At 43.9% G+C, this 23,826-nt stretch overlaps 1 protein-coding gene across 1 annotated transcript in view; it reads right to left on the bottom strand.

The window, feature by feature from the left end:
* Positions 1 to 23,826, bottom strand: part of LOC139275814 (single-minded homolog 2-like) — a 109,833-nt gene that overhangs the window by 8,408 nt on the left and 77,599 nt on the right. The window contains exon 9 of the mRNA XM_070893022.1: positions 10,405 to 10,570. Coding sequence (XP_070749123.1) covers positions 10,405 to 10,570 — 166 coding nt within the window. The remainder of the gene's footprint in view (positions 1 to 10,404; positions 10,571 to 23,826) is intronic.

Here is a 23,826-nt window from a genome sequence, read left to right as displayed (position 1 = left end):
GGGAGTTGCGATTCTAACCTGTGTTGCGAGTATAAACTATTAATGGTTAAACAGATCGGGAGAGTTGTGTCTTAAGGAGTGGTCGTCTCAATAGTTGTAACTGGTTAAGTGGGGACCCACCAGTAGTTACATTCAAAAGACACAGGACAAAGGGATCGGTCATGAACAGAAAGCCAACAAAAAGAAATGTTTATCAGGTGAAGTTATCCATAACGGACATAGAAGAGTTACAGGCATGGGCACCGTACTTCCGTAAGGGCCAACATGCATCCTTTGGGGAGCTCGTGGCATTTATCCAGGAGAAAGTAGAACAGGGAAAGCTAAGGCCAAAATGGGCAATCGGTCTCTTGGCATTCAGCACATTTTATTGTGCCCGGAGAGATGAGGAATTAATGAGGCAGGACGCCAAAGTAATCCAAGATTTAAAAGAACAAAAGGCAAAAGAGATACAGGATTTAAAAGAATTGTAAGTAAAAGAGATTCAACTAAAAGAAAAAGAGATTCAAGTTATAAAACAACAAAAGGAAGAAGGCCTCCAAATTGTGAAGCAGTTAAAAGAGGGAGAAATACAGCATTTAAGACAAGAAATTAGTAAATTAAACCACAGTATTAGGCAATTAGAAAGAGGGGCTGAACAGGCAGCTTCATTGCTACAACAACAAAGCCTCTCAAACTTAAATGCCATTGCAGCCATCGTTGAAGCAAATGAAAAACAATTGGAGTTAAAAAAATATAAATTGGAAAACTTGGGGCTCCAGCAAGAGATAGAAGATGCTAGGGGTGCATTAAGGCAAGTAATTAAGAAGCTACATAGGGAGGCACATCATTCCCAGTGCCAACTAGAAATAGCGAAGCTAAAAAGTAAGTTAGGGGAGCAGAAGGCCCTCGTATCCGTAGTAGTAATACGAGGAGCCATAACAGAGACAGCAGAAGGGGATGAGGGGGAGATAGATTGGGAAGAGGAAGGCAGTCAGTATAATCCCCAGCGTGGTGGTGTAGGATGGGATATCTTGGAGACACAAGAGCCAACCGTAGCCATAGTAACCACTTCTTTACAACGTAATACACATGGTCACATCACCAGTAACTATACCGACTCACGGCCCATATCTGGTGCTGACGCCACGGCGTGTAGCCATGAGTTGGGGCCCATTAATGATGAAGATGACCCACTGGAAGTTAATAGGAGGTGGGCAAATTTCAGGAGGGGTCACCCTGAGTTGGAAGAGCGAGACTTAACACGAATTCTCCTCTTGGACTGTTCCACTTCCCTAAAGGATAATCTACCATACACAGTCCTCCAGCCTGGCACAGTGGCCGATGCACTCATGACTGAGATGCTAAATCATTTAGGGATCCAAAACTTGAACTTAGTGGCTCTGCTTAATCAGACCAAGCAGCGCCAGGAAGAGACCCCTAGAGCCTTCAGTAATCGCCTGTACGATATCTATCAACATACGCAGAACGAGGTATCTGCAAATGCTACAGTAGGAAAGAATCAGGAACAATTTAAATCGATGTTCCTGACCCAACTCCACTCTTTAGTTAAAACCACCCTGGGCGTAGCCATGACGCCCACCAATCAGTGGACAAATATAGAGATCAGCGCTCAAATAGCCTGGGAGATGGTAAAAGACCAGTTAAAGGTGAAGTCACCACCCTTTGCAAATAAACCAGTGTCAATGGTGGAGGGATCTCAAAACTAATCCTTTAAGGGACAGTGCTTTAATTGTAAGAAGGTAGGCCACCTAACAAAAGACTGCAGCAGACCCAGACCAGCACTGAACCATGATGCAACACATAGATATCTCCCAAGGGATGAATCCAAACCCTCTGGGATGGAACAACAATTGGCTCAGTTAGTAATCCTTCTAAAGAAGGATGAATCCAAGCCCTCTGGCTCAGATCAATGATTGGACCAGTTGATAACCCTCATACAAACCCAAATTGCCATGGGGAGGATGCAAAATCATTTACACAATCACCGATGCACACTCATTAGAGAGACCCATTCAAGGATGGACCCTATGACAGGGTTCAGCCTCCAAAGATTGGTTGGAAGTGGGGCTCCGACGTGATGGTAGCGGGAGACCAGTAGTCCTTGTTGTCTTAAAAGGGAGCAGGCAGCAGATTATGCTTATTAATACTGGCTCAGCCGTTACCATCATCCACACCCCATACCCTGAACGCCATGCAGCGGCAGGCAAGGGTTGTATGATCCTTAAAGGATTTAACGGTGATATAACCACCGCGTATACAGGGAAGGCCACTGAACTTCAGTTGGGAGGCCTCACCTGTAAGGTCCCAGCGCCGATGCTGATGACCACCCCCGACGGAAGGGGAATTGTAGGGACTGATGTGTTGGATCAGTATGGCACGGTGATAGATTATAATCAGGACTGTGTTTGGATGGGATTGAGAGATAAGGCAGGAGTGATAGAAATTTCAGATGCTCACTCAGTTTTTGCTATTAAGAAGCCATCTGAGTATGACCCTCCGGGGAGCGAAAATGAAGCTGTGGCAAAACTAATTCAGGAACACCTAGTGGTGTTTGCCACAACTGTGGAAAAATGGCAGGCAAAAAATCTATTGAGCGACCCCCCCCACTCATTCACTAAACAGTACTCCATCCCAAGGGAGAGTCACCCTTACATCCGCAACACCATAAAATCCCTAGTCAAGCAGGGTGTTCTTAGGATAGGCACTTTCACGACCAATTCTCCCACATGGCTGGTTAAAAACCCTGATAGCAGCTGCCAACTGACTTGATTACAGAAAGTTAAATTCTGTAACACCAGCCTGCTCACCAGCAGCAAGAGAAACTCCCACCATATTATCTCAAATTCCTGCTGGTTCCAAGTACTTCTCGACCCTCAACATCGCCAATGTGAGCTGATCGATTACAGCCCATTGTGTATGCGACTGGAATCCTACAGGGGGCAGAAAAGCCGTATACCACATGCGAGCGCCACCTACTGGCCGTCTTCTGGTCGGTGCATCTCTTTACCTTTATTACTGGGTTACAGGCTACAATCCTGCACAGCGGACACACACCTCCGAAACTATTGATGAAACCTGGAGATTCGCTAGTTTCCTCGCAGCGCCTCAGCAAATGGACATTGGACTTTATGGAAAGAGACATTGATACCATTTCCAAACCCACCACATTGCTGCCACAATTTCTGATCTATCATTGAATGCATGAATGCCCGTTACCTCTGAGTAACTTTGAGACCCATCCTGTGCAGAAAGAGCCCATACAGGGTGCCCCAGATGTCTACATCGATGGATTCTCATATCACATTGAAGGATCCCCTCACACCGGATATGCTGTGGTATTGCCAGAAAGAACAATCCAGTGAAGATGCAACAGACAGTCTTCACAATATGCAAAAATAACCGCACTTCTAACTGCTGTGAAGGAAACCTCAGATAGACCCGTGAATATTTGGTCTGATAGTGTCTATGCTATAAACACCATGCTCTCCCTGCCCCTATACCACAAAAAAGACTATTGTATGATAGACTGTAAGGCCCTGGTCCATGGGCCCTGGTTACGCCTGCTCTGGTCATACCTTAAACAGCGATCCCAGTCCTGCTTCATTGGAAAGGTGGCAGCCCATAGAAAAGGGGGTTCACATAGTAAGGGAAATTCCAGAGCAGAGCAGCCAAGGACGCTGCAAGTGATGGGGAGATAAAGGATATAGTTGTTGAGCTCTGCAATGCTGTTAGCAAGGCCTCCCCAACAAATCACCTAGATTTAAAATCCCTGCAGCAGCAATACTGGTCATATGCTGTTGTAAAGAGTGGGAATAAACGGGTCCTTTTCAGAATGGCAGGCAGTGACTAGTGGGGTGCCGCAGGGTTCAGTACTGGGACCCCAGCTATTTACAATACACATTAATGATTTAGACGAAGGAATTGAATGTAATATCTCCAAGTTTGCAGATGACACTAAGCTGGGTGGCGGTGTGAGCTGTGAGGAGGATGCTAGGAGGCTGCAGGGGGACGTGGACAGGTTAGGTGAATGGGCAAATGCATGGCAGATGCAGCATAATGTGGATAAGTGTGAGGTTATCCACTTTGGTGGCAAAAACAGGAAGGCAGATTATTATCTGAATAGTGACAGATTAGTAAAAGGGGAGGTGCAATGAGACCTGGGTGTCATGGTACATCAGTCATTGAAGGTAGGCATGCAGGTACAGCAGGCAGTAAAGAAGGCAAATGGCATGTTGCCTTTCATAGCGGGGATTTGAGTATAGGAGCAGGGAGGTCTTACTGCAGTTGTACAGGGCCTTGGTGAGACCACACCTTGAGTATTGTGTTCAGTTTTGGTCTCCTAATCTGAGGAAGGACATTCTTGCTATTGAGGGAGTGCAGCGAAGGTTCACCAGACTGATTTCTGGGATGGCAGGACTGACATATGAAGAAAGATTGGATCGACTAGGCATATATTCACTGGAATTTAGAAGAATGAGAGGGGATCTCATAGAAATATATAAAATTTTGACGGGATTGGACAGGTTAAATGCAGGAAGAATGTTCCCGATGTTGGGGAAGTCCAGAACCAGAGGTCACTGTCTAAGGATAAGGGATAAGCCATTTAGGACCGAGATGAGGAGAAACTTCTTCACTCAGAGAATTGTGAACCTCTGGAATTCTCTACCACTGAAAGTTATTGAGGCCAGTTTGTTAGATATATTCAAAAGGGAGTTAGATGTGGCCCTTACGGCTAAAGGGATCAAGGGATATGGAGAGAAAGCAGGAATGGGGTACTAAAGTTGCATGATCAGCCATGATCATATTGAACGGTGGTGCAAGCTCGAATGGCCGAATGGCCTACTCCTGCACCTACTTTCTATGTTTCTATGTTTCTATGTAAGCGCTTGGCACAAGGAAGGCAGACCCCTTCCTCAACCAACAGCCTGGGCTCCCAACACCATACTAGCCACTGCCCCTGACTCAGATGAGCAGTTGCTGATGTTCAAAAGAAAGCTAAACACCTGCCCGCTGGTGTGTGTTCCACCAGAGGTGGGTCAGGAATTGCTCTCCCTCTTTCACTCCCACCCCACAGCAGGGCACTATTTGGCCCTGGTAACCTTCTACAAGGTAGCATCCACAGCTTGATGACCTTCCATGAGGGAAACAATCGACCAATATGTGACACGATGCCTACCGTGCCTGCAACACAATCCTCCCGCATGCATTAACCGAGCCTTGCTTCAAAGCGTACCCTCACCTCAAGGGCCATGGACTCACCTCCAGATAGACTTCATTGGGCCACTTCCACAGGAGCAAGGAAATTTTCAGCATACCCTAGTGGTGGTTGATCAATTCACTAAATGGATTGAAGCATTCCCCTGCCACTCCAACACCGCAATCACAGCAGCCAAAACACTATTGAATCATGTGTTTTGTAGGTGGGGAGTACCAGTACAAGTGGACAGCGATCAAGGTTCACACTTTACTGGTAAAATTTTTGCCCACCTGCAGGAAATATTGGGGATAAAACACAAATTACATATTGCTCACCGCCCCCAGTCATCCGGAGGGGTTGAAAGGGGGAACAGGACCCTCAAGTTAATGTTAAAAAAATTGTGCGTGGACCACCCTACTCAATGTGCTAACATGCTGCCAATGTGCTTAATGGCAATGAGGTCCACATCTCATAGAACAACAGGGGTCTCCCCATCTCAGGCCATGACGGGGAGGCTCATGAGAACACCAGGTCAGCTAACATTGTCAGGGGACTCATCCCTGTTAATGAAAACATGTAGTTCCAAGTGGCTGGAACAAGTGGTAGATCACACCATCAGATCAATCGATTTGTGGGCACCAAATTGGGGAAGTCAAAAAGACAACTTAAAAGATACTTTGACAAGAAAGTACGTCCCTTTGAATACAAGGTGGGAGACTCTGTAATATTCCAAATTATGGGAAAAAGAAGCTGCCTTTGAGCCCAGGTGGTGGGGACCGCATAAGATTATAGACCGATTGAACCTCGCGGTTTATTTGATTCAGTTACCGGGGGAAAAGGGTGTTAAGTACGAGAAGTGGTTTCACATTAATCAGTTAAAAAGTGCCAAAGAGTAAATACTGCACTGATCTTGTTTCCCACAGACCATGTTACGGATCCTCACGATTGTCAGGATGATACAGGCCACGACTGAAGCCGAGGGAAGATGAAGAAGTGGGAGCTGCAGCATGACTCACGAACATCATCAATCATCAATGTGCTGTGAGAAGCGACGGTGCACTGAAGATTGTACTATAGTAAATCCCCTACATGTGGCATACACCTTACGAGGTGGGGATCAAGTCAGGCCATGCACTTTCCCCTATCTCTAAGTTTAAAACCCATTATACAGCGGTCATCTACCTCACAGAAACATAAACAGCAGAGCTATCAGAACCCTCTCATGTTTATGATATATGAGCCTTGAGGAGATCAACCATATGAGGTGTCAATAAGGATATTTCCCCCTCAAGGTGGGGAGTTTGTAAGAATAAAATTGTTTATTAATAATAAAATTGATTCTGTGTATGTATAAATGTTAAAAGTGTAGATTATACAGAAAGGCTGCAGTGTTGAAACAAAATGGAAGCTCACAGACTTCCAGCATGTTTGTATATTGTTTTCTGGCTGGACAGAGCTTAAAGGAACAAAGGTGTTAATTGGAAAGCCATGGAAAGTCAAGGAGTGGCACCAGCCCTCCAGACAGACACATGTATGAGGAGAAGCCAATTAGGAACGGCCCTGGAACCAAGATCCAATCCTGAGACTTCCTGAGAAACAATGGCTTTAAGAGGTATAAAAACTCAAGCCAAAGATTGCTCTGTCTCTTCTCTTAAGCACACTGCAAAAGGCAGGACCTCTCTCTACGGACAAAGGAGCAGGCCGTGTGCTTTGCCAGAGGGAAGTGACGTATACCTTTTTATAAATCATCATTGTAACATCATTGTATCTGTTGTAACTAAGTCGACTGCTGTTTCTCTGATAAGATGTGTATGTGTGGGTTTAATAAACAATTCCAAATTGTTTTAAAAGAATCAGTCTGACTGTCAATTTAATGCCAGAGATTTAGAAATCTTACAGAGGAGGCATTAAACCAAGATCTCATCTGCCATGGCATCATTCAAAGAAGAGCAGAGTGTTGGTCCCAGTGTCCTGACACAATTTATCCTTAACCATCACCATTAAAACACATGATCTAGTTATTTATCTCATTGCTGTTTGTGGGACCTTGCTTGGGCGCAAATTGGCTACTGTGCTTGTTTACATTCTAGCAGTGACTGCATTTAAACATAGAAATATAGAAAATAGGAGCAGTAGTAGGCCATGATCATATTGAATGGAGACACGAATGGCTGATCCTCTATCTCAACACCATAATTCCCGCTTTTTCCTCATACTTAAAAATATTTAATTGGTTGTGAAGTGCTGTGGGATGTCCTGAGAACATGGAAAGCCCATATAAATGCAAGTTTATTCTTTCTTTATTCATTGGTGTTGAATGATCGGGGAAGGGGAGGGTTCCAGTCTCCTGCTGCTCTCCAGTGGTGCCTAATTGGGATGGCAGGGATGTGAGGGTGGCGGGTGGGAGCAAGTTTGTGATCAGCAGTCGAACCTTCCAAGGGTACATTGGCTGCCAGCATTCGCTGCTTGAGCTTGCATATAGTGAGTGACCACTTGTATGAAGTGTCAAGGCCTGTGGAGCTGTGCTCCATTTAAGTGTCTTGCTTTTAAGCTTATTGTGTTTACATTTTCCAATGCTTGGAATAGTAGAGAACAAAACATTGGGGATATTCAAAAGACAGATGACGCTATAATGCGCGAGTTGGGGTTGAGCTTCAATGAACCTTTTCCCATTTCCGACTGCCCTCATGTTCTTCATGTTAAGTTTTACAGATTGGCCCAGCATTCATGACGCACGCTGTTATTAGTGCGTTCAAAACCCAGCAGTTTGTGGCGAGGAAGAGATATGCTGTGAGTTGTGAATCGCCACAAATTGTTGGATGATTAGTTAGCCTGGCAAAATCCTCCCCACAGAATTTTGTAGCTCGCTGTCATCCTCCTCGTGGGTTTCAACAAATTACTGGATTTACACTGTAAATATGAATTAAACTCGTCGCAGAAAGTTAGGGAGGCTATTTCATGGCGTAAGGACCCTGTAAATGGAGTAATTAATAGTTCTGACAAGAAACTCAACCTTGGGGCGCCCAGAAAGGGAACAGTTGAAACTGTGGAGTAGTAAACTGTCTCTGGAGGGTTTTACATTTTAAATATTACATTTAAAGCTTTTGTTGTAACTTTTCTTTTTAGTCTCTTTTTTTAAATCTCTCTCTGAATCCAATCTTTCTTTCCCTCTCTTTATTTTTCTTTTTGTATCTAATTTCAATCTAATTCATCCTATTTTCTTCTCTGTCATTCGCTCTGTTTCTTTCTGTATCCTTAAATGTTATTGGTTAAGGAGATGGACCATTGGTCCTGGTGTTCACCAAGGTCCCAGATGCCCCGTTGGTCTCACTGCGCCATTATCTATTTGCACTTCCAGTATTTTGTGGCATATAAATAATTGGAGCTAGAGGTTGAGGAAATAAAATCCAAACTATCCCCACTCCCGCAAATTCTGGACCATTATTAAGCTATTGAAAAGGGCTAAACGTCCATGCTACAGAAAACAGTGTTAAATTTTTATGTTTTTCTGCCATTATAGAATCCAGTTGTGTTATGAAGATCCCTAGTGTTTTTTATAGCTACTATCCTGCCAGGCAGAATATTCGAAACATTCAAATTGAAACCATATAAGATTACAAGTTAGGTTATTTCAAGACTGTCATGTTATTTGGTTATATGTATTCAAGTTACTCAGCTTGATTTCATCCAGCATAGTTTTCCCCGACGTTTGTGGGTAATTACATGGCTCAGAGCGGTATTATGCCATGGAATCATAGAATGATACAGCATAAAAGGAAGCCATTCGGCTCATTGTTTCCGTGCTTTGGTAGAGCTTTCCAATTAGTCTCACTTCCCTGCTCTTTCTCCATAGCCCTGTAAATGCTTTTCCTTCAAGTATTTATCCCATTTCCTTTTGAAAGTTACGATTGAATCTGTTTTCCATCTTTCAGGCAGTGCATTCCAGATCACAACAACTCGCTGTGTGAAAATATTTTTCAGGCTGGTCCCACCAGGTTTGAATTCTTGTTTTTAGCTGAATGATCTCCGCTGCAGTGAGGGAAGGAGTGCTACAAGTGGTCTCCTGGATTAGGGAAGGGAAACATTACCTAGGGTTCATCGTCCTCATTACTATCCAATGAACCACACTGCAAAATGCCCTGTGTGCACCTTGGATGAGTAGAAATTCAGACTCAGAGGCAATCTTCCCATGGCTGAAAAGCCTGCCAACACACACAAGTGGCTAATGGGTACTTGGATGACGTACAGTAAAACACTTTCTGGGCATGAGTTAGTATCTGTAGATGAGAAGTGTATAAAAGGGAAGAATTGTTTCTAAAATAAGCAATAAACATTAGAAATGTTAAAGTAATCAGTTTTGGAAGTGTTATTGAAGAATAACTGTGCCTACTTCTTGTAGCTTGGTTCTCAAACCATTAAGTTTTTAAAGTTACAATAAGTGGCAGTCCAATCTATGACTGTAAATTGGAAACAGTCTTGTATCAAGGGATGAATATACAGTGCCTCTCTTATTTGAATAGCTGAAATTATTACCGTGTTGAAAAGCAATGAGAATTGAAAAATAAACATGCAGTCAAAGGCCTACAGATGTAATTTCCATCTCCATCTCCAACTTCATGTAAATGTTTGGAAATGTTTGAATATGTAATAAAGAATTCAGTATTTTCGGCTGGGGATGCCTTGTGTTACTGTAAAACAGCATTGTGCATGGTACTGCAGTAGCCTTGTGTGCTTGGTGCCCCAATGTGGTAGGGTGTAGGTTTGGGCTTATTATTCTCTATAGTCTCAGTTCTTGCCCTTACCATGCTGTCAGGGAGAAATAGAAAACACAAGCCAAGTGCTTCCCCATAGGGAGTAAGTAAAAGTCAGATGAGTCATCCTGGATGTCTTTTGTACACTTCCTATTGCCTTAATCAAGCTTGGCTTTTCCAGAGAGGCCTACAAGCAGCTCATCTGCTTTTTTTCATCCCTTTCTTCGATTTGCACTATGCAGCATTCCAGTGAGACATGCTACTAGGAACTGTGCCAGAGTAACTCAATGTAAGAAAGCATCTGCCCTCGGCTCTACACTTCTCCTTGACAACCAGGCTGCGAGTCTGAGAAAACCTCAATTCTAGTACTGTATGCACGGTGAGCTCAACGTTCTGCGGTGTCTGGACAAGCGGGTTAGGGGTGTGGGGTGAAGGACATTATTCCATAATATGTACCTGTGGGTAAGGAGATGTTTTTAGCTTAGACTTCAACTTGGAAATTTTGGGTTTCAGTTGTTTTTGGCTTTCATGTGAGGTAGACAGCAGCATCTTGTAGGGAAATGAGGACTTGGCGGCTGTAGTCTGGTCCAGTGATAATTGCAGTTCCTTGTATTCAATGTCCCTGCAAGATAAGATTCAACAACACTGTAACGTGCGGTAATAATTTTTACAAAGTGTTAAACACATTATTTTAAATGACTTAAAAAGTGCATTAATAGAACACTGACAGGAGTTTAACGCAAATTCATTAACCAGTCCTCTGAAAATAGCACACAGGAGGAAATTAAATCCACAAGTGTTCAAACAGTCGTATCTGCAGTAATTAACTAATGTCGGCTTTATATCCGCTTAATATTCCGATCTGTCTCTTTGTCAGGCAACAGTTGATAGCCTTGTCCTGGTCATTTCCTTTAGACCAGCGGCTGTCTGTCATACATCTGGAATGTGCTTGGAGCATGCTGCTGATTTCATCGTATCACCAGCTCTCACAAAACCCTGTTTCTCATATAAGAAAAAAATTAAACTGAAAATTTATTGCACTTTGACGTGCAACAGGGACCTGCTGCTGAGAGATGACTGGTTATTTTATTCTACTGTATATTCTCGTTGGACTGTGCAATCATACAGTAAATGAAGCTGGAAGGCCCACATATTCTTATTTTGTCAAAAGAGGGGTGTAATGCCCATTTTTATTTGCACTCATTACTTGTCACCTGCTAACATGATGGAGATGTGTTGTTTTGTAGCATGCAATTTTATTAAATGCAACTTTCAATAGCAGGAGTGGGAAATAACAATTAGTCATGATGCATCTGTAATAATAATCTTTTAATACTCCTTGAGCACCTGGTAAGCCACTTAACCAGTATAATGAATGAAAAGCTGAGTAATCCAGCTGTGGATTGAGCTATACAGGTACTTGTGTGAAATAATTGAATGGCTGAAGCTTTGCTTGTCAACTGTGCTAGGATGAAACAACAGAACTTTGTTCCCTGCAAGATAAGAAATTAAATGTGCTAGAAAAGCAAAGAGATCGGAGATTACAAATATCGAAATCACAAAGGACTGCAGTTCATTTCTAGAAGAATAGCATAGAATGCAAAAGTTAAAGACCGCAATAGATTAAAAGAAATGTTGCTAAAAAAAAATAGCAAACCTTAGGATTGGGATGATTTTCAAATTCAGCACAGTATGTACAAGAAATTAATAAAGAGAGAGAAAATAAAATATGAGAGTAAACTAGCGAGGAACATAAAGCAGATTGTAAAAGCTTCTACAAGTATGTAAAAAGGAAGAGATTAGCAAAAGTAAATGGGGGGTCCCTTACAGGCAGAGACAAGAGAAATGGGGAATAAGGAAATGAGAGCGATATGAAAAAAATACTTTGTATCTGTCTTCATGAAGAAGATACAAAAAACATTCCGGAAATACTAGGTAACCAAGGGTCTAGTGAGAATGAGGAACTTAAAGAAATTAGTAAAGAAATAGTACTGGAGAAACTAATGGGACTAAAAGTCGGCAAATCCCCTGGACCTGATGGTCTACATTCTAGGATTTTAAAAGAGGTGGCTACAGAGATAGTGGATACATTGGTTTTAATCTTCCAGGATTCTCTAGATTCTAGAACTTGTCCCCACAGATTAGAAGGTTCAAAATGTAACCTTGCTATTCAAGAAAGGAGGGAGAGAGAAAACAGGGAACTATAGACCAGTTAGCCTGACATCCGTCGTAGGGAAAATGCTAGAATCTATTATTTGGGATAATAGGGGTAACAGGGCACCTAGAAAATGATAATATGATTTGGCAGAGTCAATACAAATTTATGAAAGGAAAATCGTGTTTGATAAATTTGTTAATGTTTTTTGAGGTTCTAACTCACAGGGTAGATAAGGGGGAACCAGTGGCTGTAGTGTACCTTGTATTCGGATTTTCAAAAAGCATTCGTTAAGGAGCCACACAAGAGGTTATTATACAAAATTAGGGCTCATTGGATTGGGGGTAATATGTATTGAGGATTGGTTAACGGACAAAAAACAGGGAGCAGGAATTAGCGGGTAATTTTCGGGTTGGCAGGCTGTAACTAGTGGGATATCGCAAGGAACAGTATGTGGGCCTCAGCTATTTACAATCTGTATCAATGAGTTAGATATATCCAAGTTTTCTGATGATACAACGCTAGATGCGAAAGTAAGTTGTGAGGAGGACGCAAAGAGGCTGCAAAGGGATATAGACAGTTTAAGTGAGTGGGCAAGAACATGACAGATGGAATATAATATGGATAAATGTGAAGTTAGTCACTTTAGCAGGAAAAATAGAAAAGTAGAATATTTTTTAAATGTTGAGAGATTGGGAAATGTTGGTATTCAGAGGGATCTGGGTGTCCTTGTACACGAATCATGGAAAGTTAACATGCAGGTACAGCAAGCAATTAGGAAAGCAAATAGTATGTAGCCTTTATTACAAAAGGATTGGAGTATGAGTAAATAGGTCTTAGTACAAGTATATAGGGCCTTGGTGAGACCACACCTGGAGTACTGTGTACAGTTTTTGTCTCCTTACCTAAGGAAGGATAAATTTGCCATTGAGGGAGTGCAACAAAGGTTCACCAGACTGGTTCCTGGGATGGGGAGATTGAGGAGATTAGACCTATATTCCCTAGAGTTTAGTAGAATTAGAGGTGATCTCATTGAAACATATAAAATTCTTAAGGGGTTTGACAAGGTAGATGCTGAGAGGTTGTTTCCCCTTGCTGGGAGTCTAGAACTAGGGGGCATAGTCCGTGTCTGTCCCATTTCCTACACCTCTGCCCTCATCCCTACCATTCCTCCCAGAACCATGACAGGGTTCCCCTTGTCCTCACCTTCCACCCCACCAGCCTCCACATTCAACGGATCATCCTCTGCCATTTTCGCCACCTCCAGTGTCATGCTACCACCAAACACACCTTCCTCTCCCCTCCTCGTTCAGCATTCCAAAGGGACTGTTTCTTCCGTGACACCCTGGTCCACTCCTCAATCACCCCAACAACTGCTTCCCTTCCCACGGCACCTTCCCGTGCAAGTGCAGGAGATGCAACATCAGCCCTTTTACCTCCTCCCTTCCCGGCCCGTCCAGGGCCCCAAACACTCCTTCCAGGTGAAACAGCGATTTACTTTGTACTTCTTTCAATTTAGTATACAGTATTCACTGCCCTTGATGCAGTCTCCTCTACAGTGGGGAGACCAAATGCAAACTGGGTGATCACTTTACGGAACAACTCCATTCAGTCCACAAGCGTGACCCCGAGCTTCCGGTTACTTGCCCTTTTAATTCTCCACCCCACTCCCACTCTGACCTTGTTGTCCTCGGACTCCTACACTGTTCCAATGAAGCTCAATGAAAGCTCGAGGAACAGCACCGCATCTTTCAATCAGTCACATTCCAGCCTTCCGGACTCAACATCGAGTTCAACAATTTCAGACCATAACCACTGCTCCCATTTCTTCGGACAACGTGTGCTGGTAATAAATCTGCTATAGACATTTACCACCTCTAGATCCATATTCTGTTTCTTTACTTGTCCCATTACCATCTCTTTTCACTTTACACCATCACCCCTTTTCTCATTTAATCTCTCCTGCCTTCCACTCTATCACAGACCTACACCTTTGTTCTTTCCTCCCCTCCCCCCTCTCCCTCCCTCTGTACTTGCTTAAAAGTACATCTGTAACACTTTCCAGTTCTGATGAAAGGTGACCGACCTGAAACGTTAACTCTGTATCGCTCTCCACAGATGTTGCCTGACCTGCTGAGTATTTCCAGCATTCTTAGCTTATATTTCAGATTTCCAACATCCGCAGTGTTTTGCCTTTTTATTGGAAAGATATGGGGGCAGGATGGGAAGAGGTAATCAGAGTGGGAGGAGGTTTATGTGGATTATAAACACTGGCGTAGACCTGTTGTGTCGAATGGTCTGTAGATTCTATATAATTCTATGTAGCATAATGTAAGTTCTGACAATATAGAATCAAAGTGAATAAGTGCTCATACGTCTTTTAAATCGCAAGAAAAATGAGCAATCTAGATTGATTTTATATCCTTCCTATAATGGAGTGGCCAAAATAGCACACAATATTCTGCTGTGGTCTAAGATTTCATACTAGTATGCTTTAATATCACAATTTTTTCTTTTAAATCATAGAATCATAGAATGGTTATAGCACAGAAGGGGGCCATTCGGCCCGTCGAGCCCGTGCCGACTCTCTTCAACAGTACTTCAGCTAGTCCCACTCCCCTGCCCTTTCCCCGTAGTCCTGCAATTTTTTTCCTTCAGGTACCCACTAGTTCCTGTTTGCCAACCGGAAAATGGACCATTTATCCCGACTCTCTGTTGTCTGTTAGGTAGTCAATCCTTTATCCATGCTAATATATTACCCCCAACCCCGTGACATTTTATCTTGTGCAGTAACCTTTTATGTGGCACGTTATCGAATGCCTTCTGGAAATCCAAATACACCACATCCACTGGTTCCTCCTTATCCACCCTGCTCGTTACATACTCAAAGAACTCCAGCAAATTTGTCAAACATGATTTCCCTTTCATAAAACCATGCTGGCTCTGCTTGATTGAATTTGCTTTTCCAAATGCCCTGCTCCTGCTTCCTTAATAATGGACTCAAGCATTTTCCCAACGATTGATGTTAGGCTAACTGGTCTATAGTTTCCAGCTTTTTGTCTGCCTCCTTTTTTAAATAGGGGTGTTACATTTGTGGTTTTCCAATCTCCAATCCGGAGGGACCGCCCCAGAATCCAGGAAATTTTGGTAGATTACAACCAATGCATCCACTATCTCTACAGCCACTTATTTTAAGACCCTAGGATATAAGCCATCAGGTCCAGGTGACGTCCACCTTTAGTCCCATTATTTTACCGAATGTATGCAACCCTATGTAACCAGCATTCTACCGCCACCAGAGGGCATATCTGTTGGAGTCCCAAGGGATCCCAGCATTCCTTGGGAGCACTGTATAAAAGCAGGTGTCCCATGCTGTACCAATACTCTGGAGTTAGAATAAAGAGACTAAGGTCACACTCACTCACGTCTACAGTACTCAATCACATTACCTTATTCTGGACATAACAACTGACGATGAAATAACGAACCATTACACGAAAATGCAGAGAACTGTTGGTATCCTGGAGAAATCCTCAGAAGGGGACGATTGGGAGGCCTTCGTGGAGCGACTCGACCAATACTTAGTGGCCAATGAGCTGGAAGGGAGTATGAATGCTGCCAAATGAAGGGCGATCCTCCTCACAGTCTGCGGGGCAACAACCTATGGCCTCATGAAGAATCTTCTTGCTCCGGTGAAACCAACAACCAAATCATGTGAAGAACTGTATACACTGGTCCGGGAGCACCTAAATCCGAAGGAGAGCTTTCTGATGGTAAGGTATCGATTTTACACATGTCAACAGTCTGAAGGCCAGGAAGCGGTGAGCTACATCGCCGAACTAAGGCAGGACATTGCGAATTTGATGGATTCCTGGAGCAAATGCTAAGAGACTTTTTTGTGCTTGACTTTGGCCATGAGGTTATCCTTCGCAAACTATTGACTGTCGAAACACCGAACCTGAGCAAAGCCATAACGATAGCCCAGGCATTTATGTCCACCAGCGATAACATCAAATTTTGCAGCATAAAGATGTTTCGGCAAGCACTGTACACAAAGTTACGTTGTTTTCAGGTAGGAATGCATGTGGCAGAACGTACACGCCTGCAGCTGCATGACCTCAGATGACTCAGAATCCACCATCAAGCGTTAATGCGAGGCAGTTAACACCTTGTTGGCGCTGCGGAGGTGATCACCGAGCCCATCAATGTCACTTAAACACTATGCGTGCAAAGGCTGTGGAACAATGAGACACCTCCAGAGAATGTGCAGACGAGCTGCAAACCCTGCAAACCACCACGTTGCAGAGGAAGACCGATCTATGGTGAATCAAACTGAGCTAGAGACTCAAACCGAGGAGGCAGAAGTGTATGGGGTACACACCTTCATCACGAAATGTCCACCGATCATGTTAAAAGTTGAACTGAACAGAATTCCAGTATCCATGGAATTGGACACGGGTGCAAGTCAGTCCATCATGAGCAAAAAGGCCTTCGACAGGCTGTGGTGCAACAAGGCACACAGGCCCAAGCTGAGCCCCAAGCTGAGAACTTACACTAAAGAGCTGATCCCTGTAATTGGCAGCACAGCAGTAAAAGTCTCCTATGATGGAGCAGTGCACGAACTACCACTATGGATTGTACCAGGAGATGAACCCACCCCACACTGTTCGGCAGAAGCTGGATGGGAAAAATCTGCTGGAACTGAGACGACATCCGAAATCTGAGCGCTTTCGTCCATCGACGAAGCCTCATATGCCCAGGTTCTGAGCAAGTTTCCGTTGTTGTTTGAGCCAGGCATCCGAAGTTTCTCGGGGGCGAAAGTGCAGATCCACTTGATTCCCGGTACTAGATCCTTCCACCAGAAGGCATGGGTGGTGCCATATATGATGCGAGAGAAAGTGGAGATCGAGCTAGACAGGCTGCGTCGTGCCGGTAATCCCGTGGTTTTGCCCAAGAAAGGCAGGGAAATGTTCATACGCGACCTACACAGTACCCACCCAGGCATAATAATGATGAAAGCTATAGCCAGATCCCATGTGTGATGGCCCGGCATCGACTCAGATTTGGAGTCTTGCGTGTGCCAATGCAACACTTGCTCTCAATTGAGCAATGCAACCAGGGAGGCACCGCTAAGTTTGTGGTCATGGCCCTCCAAACCGAGGTCCAGGATCCATGTTGACTTCGCTGGCCCATTTCTAGGAAAAATGTTCTTGGTGGTTGTGGATGCTTATTCTAAGTGGATTGAGTGTGTAATAATGTCTGTAAGCATGTCCACCGCCACCATCAAAAATCTACGAGCCATGTTTGCCATGCACGGTCAGCGGCAATGGCCCGTGCTTCAGCAGCACTGAATTCAAGGAATTCATGACCCGTAATGGGATCAAGCACATCACATCTGCCCCGTTCAAGCCCGCATCCAATGGCCAGGCAGAACGGGTAGTCGAAACCATCAAGCAAAGCTTGAAACGCATGTCGGAAGGCTCCCTGCAGACCCGCCTGCCCCGAGACCTGCTCAGCTACTGCACCAGACCCCATTCGCTCACCGGGGTTCCCCCAGCCGAGCTGCTCATGAAAAGGGCGCTCAAAACAAGGCTCTCTCTTGCCCACCCTGACCTCCATGATTACGTCGAGGGCAGGCGGCATCAACAAAGCATGTACCATGATCGCGCAAATTTGTCACACGACATTTGAAGTCAATGACCCTGTATTTGTACTCAACTATGGACATGATCCCATAATAAGAACATAAGAACATAAGAATTAGGAACAGGAGTATGCCATCTAGCCCCTCGAGCATGCTCCTCCATTCAACAAGATCATGGCTGATCTGGCCGTGGACTCAGCTCCACTTACCCGCCCGCTCCCCGTAACCCTTAATTCCCTTATTGGTTAAAAATCTATCTATCTCTGACTTGAATACATTCAATGAGCTAGCCTCAACTGCTTCCTTGGCCAGAGAATTCCACAGATTCACAACCCTCTGAGAGAAGAAATTCCTTCTCAACTCGGTTTTAAATTGGCTCCCCCATATTTTGAGGCTGTGCCTCCGAGTTCTAGTCTCCCCGACCAGTGGAAACAACCTCTCTGCCTCTATCTTGTCTATCCCTTTCATTATTTTAAATGTTTCTGTAAGATCACCCCTCATCCTTCTGAACTCCAACGAGTAAAGACCCAGTCTACTCAATCTATCATCATAAGGTAACCCCCTCATCTCCGGAATCAGCCTAGTGAATCGTCTCTGTACCCCCTCCAAAGCTAGTATATCCTTCCTTAAGTAAGGTGACCAAAACTGCACGCAGTACTCCAGGTGCGGCCTCACCAATACCCTATACAGTTGCGGCAGGACCTCCCTGCTTTTGTACTCCATCCCTCTCGCAATGAAGGCCAACATTCCATTCGCCTTCCTGATTACCTGCTGCACCTGCAAACTAACTTTTTGGGATTCATGCACAAGGACCCCCAGGTCCCTCTGCACCGCAGCATGTTATAATTTCTCCCCTTTCAAATAATATTCCTTTTTACTGTTTTTTTTCCCCAAGGTGGATGACCTCACACTTTCCGACATTGTATTCCATCTGCCAAACCTTAGCCCATTCGCTTAACCAATCTAAATCTCTTTGCAGCCTCTCTGTGTCCTCTACACAACCCGCTTTCCCACTAATCTTTGTGTCATCTGCAAATTTTGTTACACTACACTCTGTCCCCTCTTCCAGGTCATCTATGTATATTGTAAACAGTTGTGGTCCCAGCACCGATCCCTGTGGCACACCACTAACCACCGATTTCCAAACCGAAAAGGATCCATTTATCCCGACTCTCTGCTTTCTGTTAGCCAGCCAATTCTCGATCCATGCTAATACATTTCCTCTGACTCCGTGTACCTTTATCTTCTGCAGTAACCTTTTGTGTGGCACCTTATCGAATGCCTTTTGGAAATCTAAATACACCACATCCATCGGTACACCTCTATCCACCATGCTCGTTATATCCTCAAAGAATTCCAGTAAATTAGTTAAACATGATTTACCCTTCATGAATCCATGCTGCGTCTGCTTGATTGCACTATTCCTATCTAGATATCCCACTATTTCTTCCTTAATTATAGTTTCAAGCATTTTCCCCACTATAGATGTTACACTAACCGGCCTATAGTTACCTGCCTTTTGTCTGCCCCCTTTTTTAAACAGAGGCGTTACATTAGCTGCTTTCCAATCCGCTGGTACCTCCCCAGAGTCCAGAGAATTTTGGTAGATTATAACGAATGCATCTGCTATAACTTCCGTCATCTCTTTTAATACCCTGGGATGCATTTCATCAGGACCAGGGGACATGTCTACCTTGAGTCCCATTATCCTGTCCAGCACTACCCCCCTAGTGATAGTGATTGTCTCAAGGTCCTCCCTTCCCACATTCCTGTGACCAGCAATTTTTGGCATGGTTTTTGTGTCTTCCACTGTGAAGACCGAAGGAAAATAATTGTTTAAGGTCTCAGCCATTTCCACATTTCTCATTATTAAATCACCCTTCTCATCTTCTAAGGGACCAACATTTACCCAAATGGTTTGCTGGTACTGTCATAGCCAAAGAAGGGAGTCAGGTGTTTCAGGTCAAACTTGCAAATGGACTAACTTGCAGAAAGCATTTGGCCCAAACCAAACTGCGATTCATAGACAGCCACGAGCAACCTGAAGAGGACACCACCAACTTCGATCCTCCGACACACACACAAGTGGCAACTGACATCACGGTTGACTATGAAGCTGAGCTCATCATCCCCAGCAGCCTGGCAAGGCCAGCTGCCCAGCAGCCCAGTGAAGAAGCAACCATCTCACCTGCACCTGCATTTGTACCGAGACGATCGACTAGGAAGCGAAAAGCCCCAGATCTTCTCACCCTGTAAATAAGTGTACTATTGACTTTGGGAGGGAGTGATGTTATGTATGCAACCCTATGTAACCAGCATTCTACTGCCACCAGAGGGCATATCTGTTGGCGTCCCAAGGGATCCCAGCATAAACAGGCCTCCCATGCTGTACCAACACTCTGGAGTTAGAATAAAGATTCTAAGGTCACACTCACTCACGTCTACAGTACTCAATCACATTACTTTATTCTGGACACAACAACTTTTTCTTTAGCGACAGTGATTGTATTACGTTTCTCCCTCCCTATAGCCCTTTGATTATCCACTATTGGGATGTTTTTTGTGTCTTCTACCGTGAAGACCGATACAAAATATTTGTTCAACGTCTCTGCCATTTCCCTGTTCTCTATTATTAATTACCCAGTCTCATCTTCTAGGGGACCAACATTTACTTTAGCCACTCTTTTCCTTTTTATGTCCTGCAGAAATTCTTACTACCTGTTTTATATTTCATGCTAGTTTACTCTCATAATCTATCTTCCCTCTCTTTATCATTGTTTTAGTTATTCTTTGTTAGTTTTTAAAAGTTTCCCATTCCTCTGCTCTCCCACTAGTCTTGGCCACGTTGTAAGCCCTTGTTTTCAATTTGATACCCTCCCTTATTTCCTTAGTTAGCTACGGATGATTATCCCTTCTCTTATAGTTTTTCCTTCTCATTGGGATATATTTATGTTGCGAGTTATGAAATATCTCCTTAAATCTCTGCCACTGCCCATCAACTGTCCCACACTTTAATCTATTCTCCCAGTCCACTTTAGCCAACTCTGCCCTCATACCTTTGTAGTCTCCTTCATTTAAGCTTAGGACCCTGGCTTGAGAACCAACTTTCTCACCCTCCAATTGAATTTGAAATTCAACCATGTTATGGTCACACATTCCTGGAGGATCCTTTACTACGAGATCATTTATTAATCCTGTCTCATTACACAGTACCAGATCTAAGATAACCTGCTCCCTAGTTGGTTCCGCAACATACTGTTCAAGGAAACTATTCCGGATACACTCTATGACCTCTTCCTCATGGCTGCCCTGGCCAATTTGCTTTCTCCAATCAATATGAAGGTTAAAATTGCCCATGATTATTGCCGTTCCTTTATTACAAGCGCCATTATTTCTTGATTTATACTCCGTTCAACAGTGTAGCTACTGTTAGGGGGCCTATAGACTACGCCCACCAGCGACTTTTTCCACTTATTATTCCTTATCGCCACTCAAACTGATTCAACATCTTGATCCTCTGAGCTAATATCGTTTCTCACTAACGCACTGATCCCATCCTTTATTATCAGTGCTATCCCACCTCCTTTTCCTTTCTGTCTGTTCTTCCTAATTGTCAAATACCCCTGAATATTTAGTCCCCAGTCCTGGTCACCTTGCAGGAATGTCTCTGTAATGGCTATCAGACCATACTCATTTGTATCTATTTGTGCCGTCAGCTCATCTATTTTGTTACGAATGCTATGTGATTCCAGATAAAGAGCTTTTACATTTTTTTTTACCATTTTTTCCTGGTTTGACCCACTAGTGGGGTGCGACAGGGATTGGTGGTGAGTCCTCAACTATTTACAATCTACATTAATTACTTGGATGAAGGGACCGAGTGTAATGTAGCCAAGTTTGCTGATGATACAAAGATGGGTGGGAAAGCAAATTGTGAGGAGCAGACAAAAAATCTGCAAAGGGATATAGACAGGCTAAGTGAGTGGGCAAAAATCTGTCAGATGAAGCATAATGTGGGAAAATGTGAGGTTATCTACTTTGGCAGAAAAAATAGGAAAGCAAATTACAATTTAAATGGAGAAAAATTGAAAAAAGTTAGCATGCAGGTACAGCAAGTAATCAGGAAGACAAATGGAATGTTGGCCTTTATTGCAAGGGGGATAGAATATAAAAGCAGAGCAGCCCTGCTACAACCGTATAGGATATTGGTAAGGCTACACCTAGAGTACTGCATGCAGTTTTGGTCTCCATATTTAAGGAAGGATATACTTGCATTGGAGGCTCTTCGAGAAGGTTCACTAGGTTGATTCCGGAGATGAGGGGGTTGACTTATGAAGATAGGTTAAGTAGGTTGGGCCTATACACATTTAAGTTCAGAAGATTGAGAGGTGATCTTATCGAAAGATATAAGATAATGAGGGGGCTCGACAAGGTGGATGCAGAAAGGATATTTCCACTCATATGGGAAACTAAAACTAGGGGACATGGTCTCAGAATAAGGGGCCGCCCAGTTAAAACTGAGATGAGGAGGAATTTCTTCTCTCAGAGGGTTGTAAATCTATGGAATTCTTTGCCCAGAGAGCTGTGGAGACTGAGTCATGGAATATATTTAAGGCAGAGATAATCAGATTTTTGAGCAATAAGGGAGTAAAGGGTCATGGGGAGCGGGCAGATCAGATCAACCATTATCTCATTGAATGGTGGAGCAGGCTTGAGGGGCCAAATGGCCTCATCCTACTTGTATGTCCTATGTTCTCATGTTCTTATGTACTTATCCAACTCACTTTTGAAAGCCACGATTGAGTCTGCCTCCACCACCCTTTCAGGCAGTGCATTCCAGATCATAACCACTCGCTGTGTAAAAAAGTTTCCCCTCATGTTGCCTTTGTTTCTTTTGTCAATCACCTTAAATCTGTGTCCTCTGATTCTCGATCCTTCAGCCAATGGGAACAGTTTCTCCCTATCCACCCTGTCTAGACCCCTCATGATTTTGAACATCTCTATCAAATCTCCTCTCAATCTTCTCGGCTCCAAGGAGAACAACCCCAGCTTCTCAGTCTATCCACGTAACTGAAGTCCTTCATCCCTGGAACCATTCTCAGAAATCTTTTCTGCCAGCTCTCTGAGGCCTTCACATCCTTCCTAAAGTGCAGTGCCCAGAATTGGACACAATACTTCAGTTGAGGCCAAACCAGTGTTTTTTAAGGTTCATCGATGACACCAGTTCCTCAGTTTTGGTTCTTATACTCTGTGCAATAATCTACATACATAAATTACATAGGTAAAGGGACATGAGTGAAAGCCTTAAAGCCAGATTGAAAGAATGAAAGAAAAGATGATATTCAGCAAAAGAGAAAATTAGACAAACACTGATCGTGAAAAAAAACATTCAGAGATAAATGGGAATTTTCTGGGGTCTTTGCAGATGCGACCGGAGGCGGGTCAGGTGGGAAAGTTGAAATAAGTGGCAACGGGTTGTGAATCCGCTGTCTTCCCATTCCCATGCGCCTTTCCCTCGAGCACGTTTGCCGGCACGGCAGCGACCTGATCGGCAGAGGAGGGCGAACTAATTCAAATCATTATCAACACTTTAAGGAAAAAAAGATCCTTAAGTGCCTTTTTTTTAGCCAAACTTTCAAATTTCACTGGATGACCACGGGATTCACACAGCTCGGGAACCACATCTGTCAACCTGAGACGGGCGTTGAGTGGCCATTGATCCAGCTGATTAGCTGACAGCATGAAATATACTATAAAATCTCCCACCTCTCAGCTGGTCACTTTCCTCAGGCAGATGTTGCTGCTGACTGCATTCCCAGCACACATTTAGCTTTCTACAGGCTGCAAATGTTCCCAGCAAAGTTTCCATCTCGTCTCACCTCATTGGCAGAACCTACCACACCATTGACAGATTGCTTCTGCACCAACAACAACACCAACCTTCTCCACAATCACCTGCTGCTGCACAGGACAGAGCGTATTAGCGCAGGGCTGCATCGTGACAGAGGCGATACCCCCAACACAGGGTATACAGGCAGAGAATGAGCTTCCTCAACATGACGGAGCAGCAGTGCCAAAG

This window comes from Pristiophorus japonicus, chromosome 11, assembly GCF_044704955.1.
Source record: "Pristiophorus japonicus isolate sPriJap1 chromosome 11, sPriJap1.hap1, whole genome shotgun sequence".
NCBI lineage: Eukaryota > Metazoa > Chordata > Chondrichthyes > Pristiophoridae > Pristiophorus > Pristiophorus japonicus.
The sequence above is the reverse complement of the archived record's forward strand: the minus strand, read 5'-3'. Positions and strand labels throughout refer to the sequence as shown.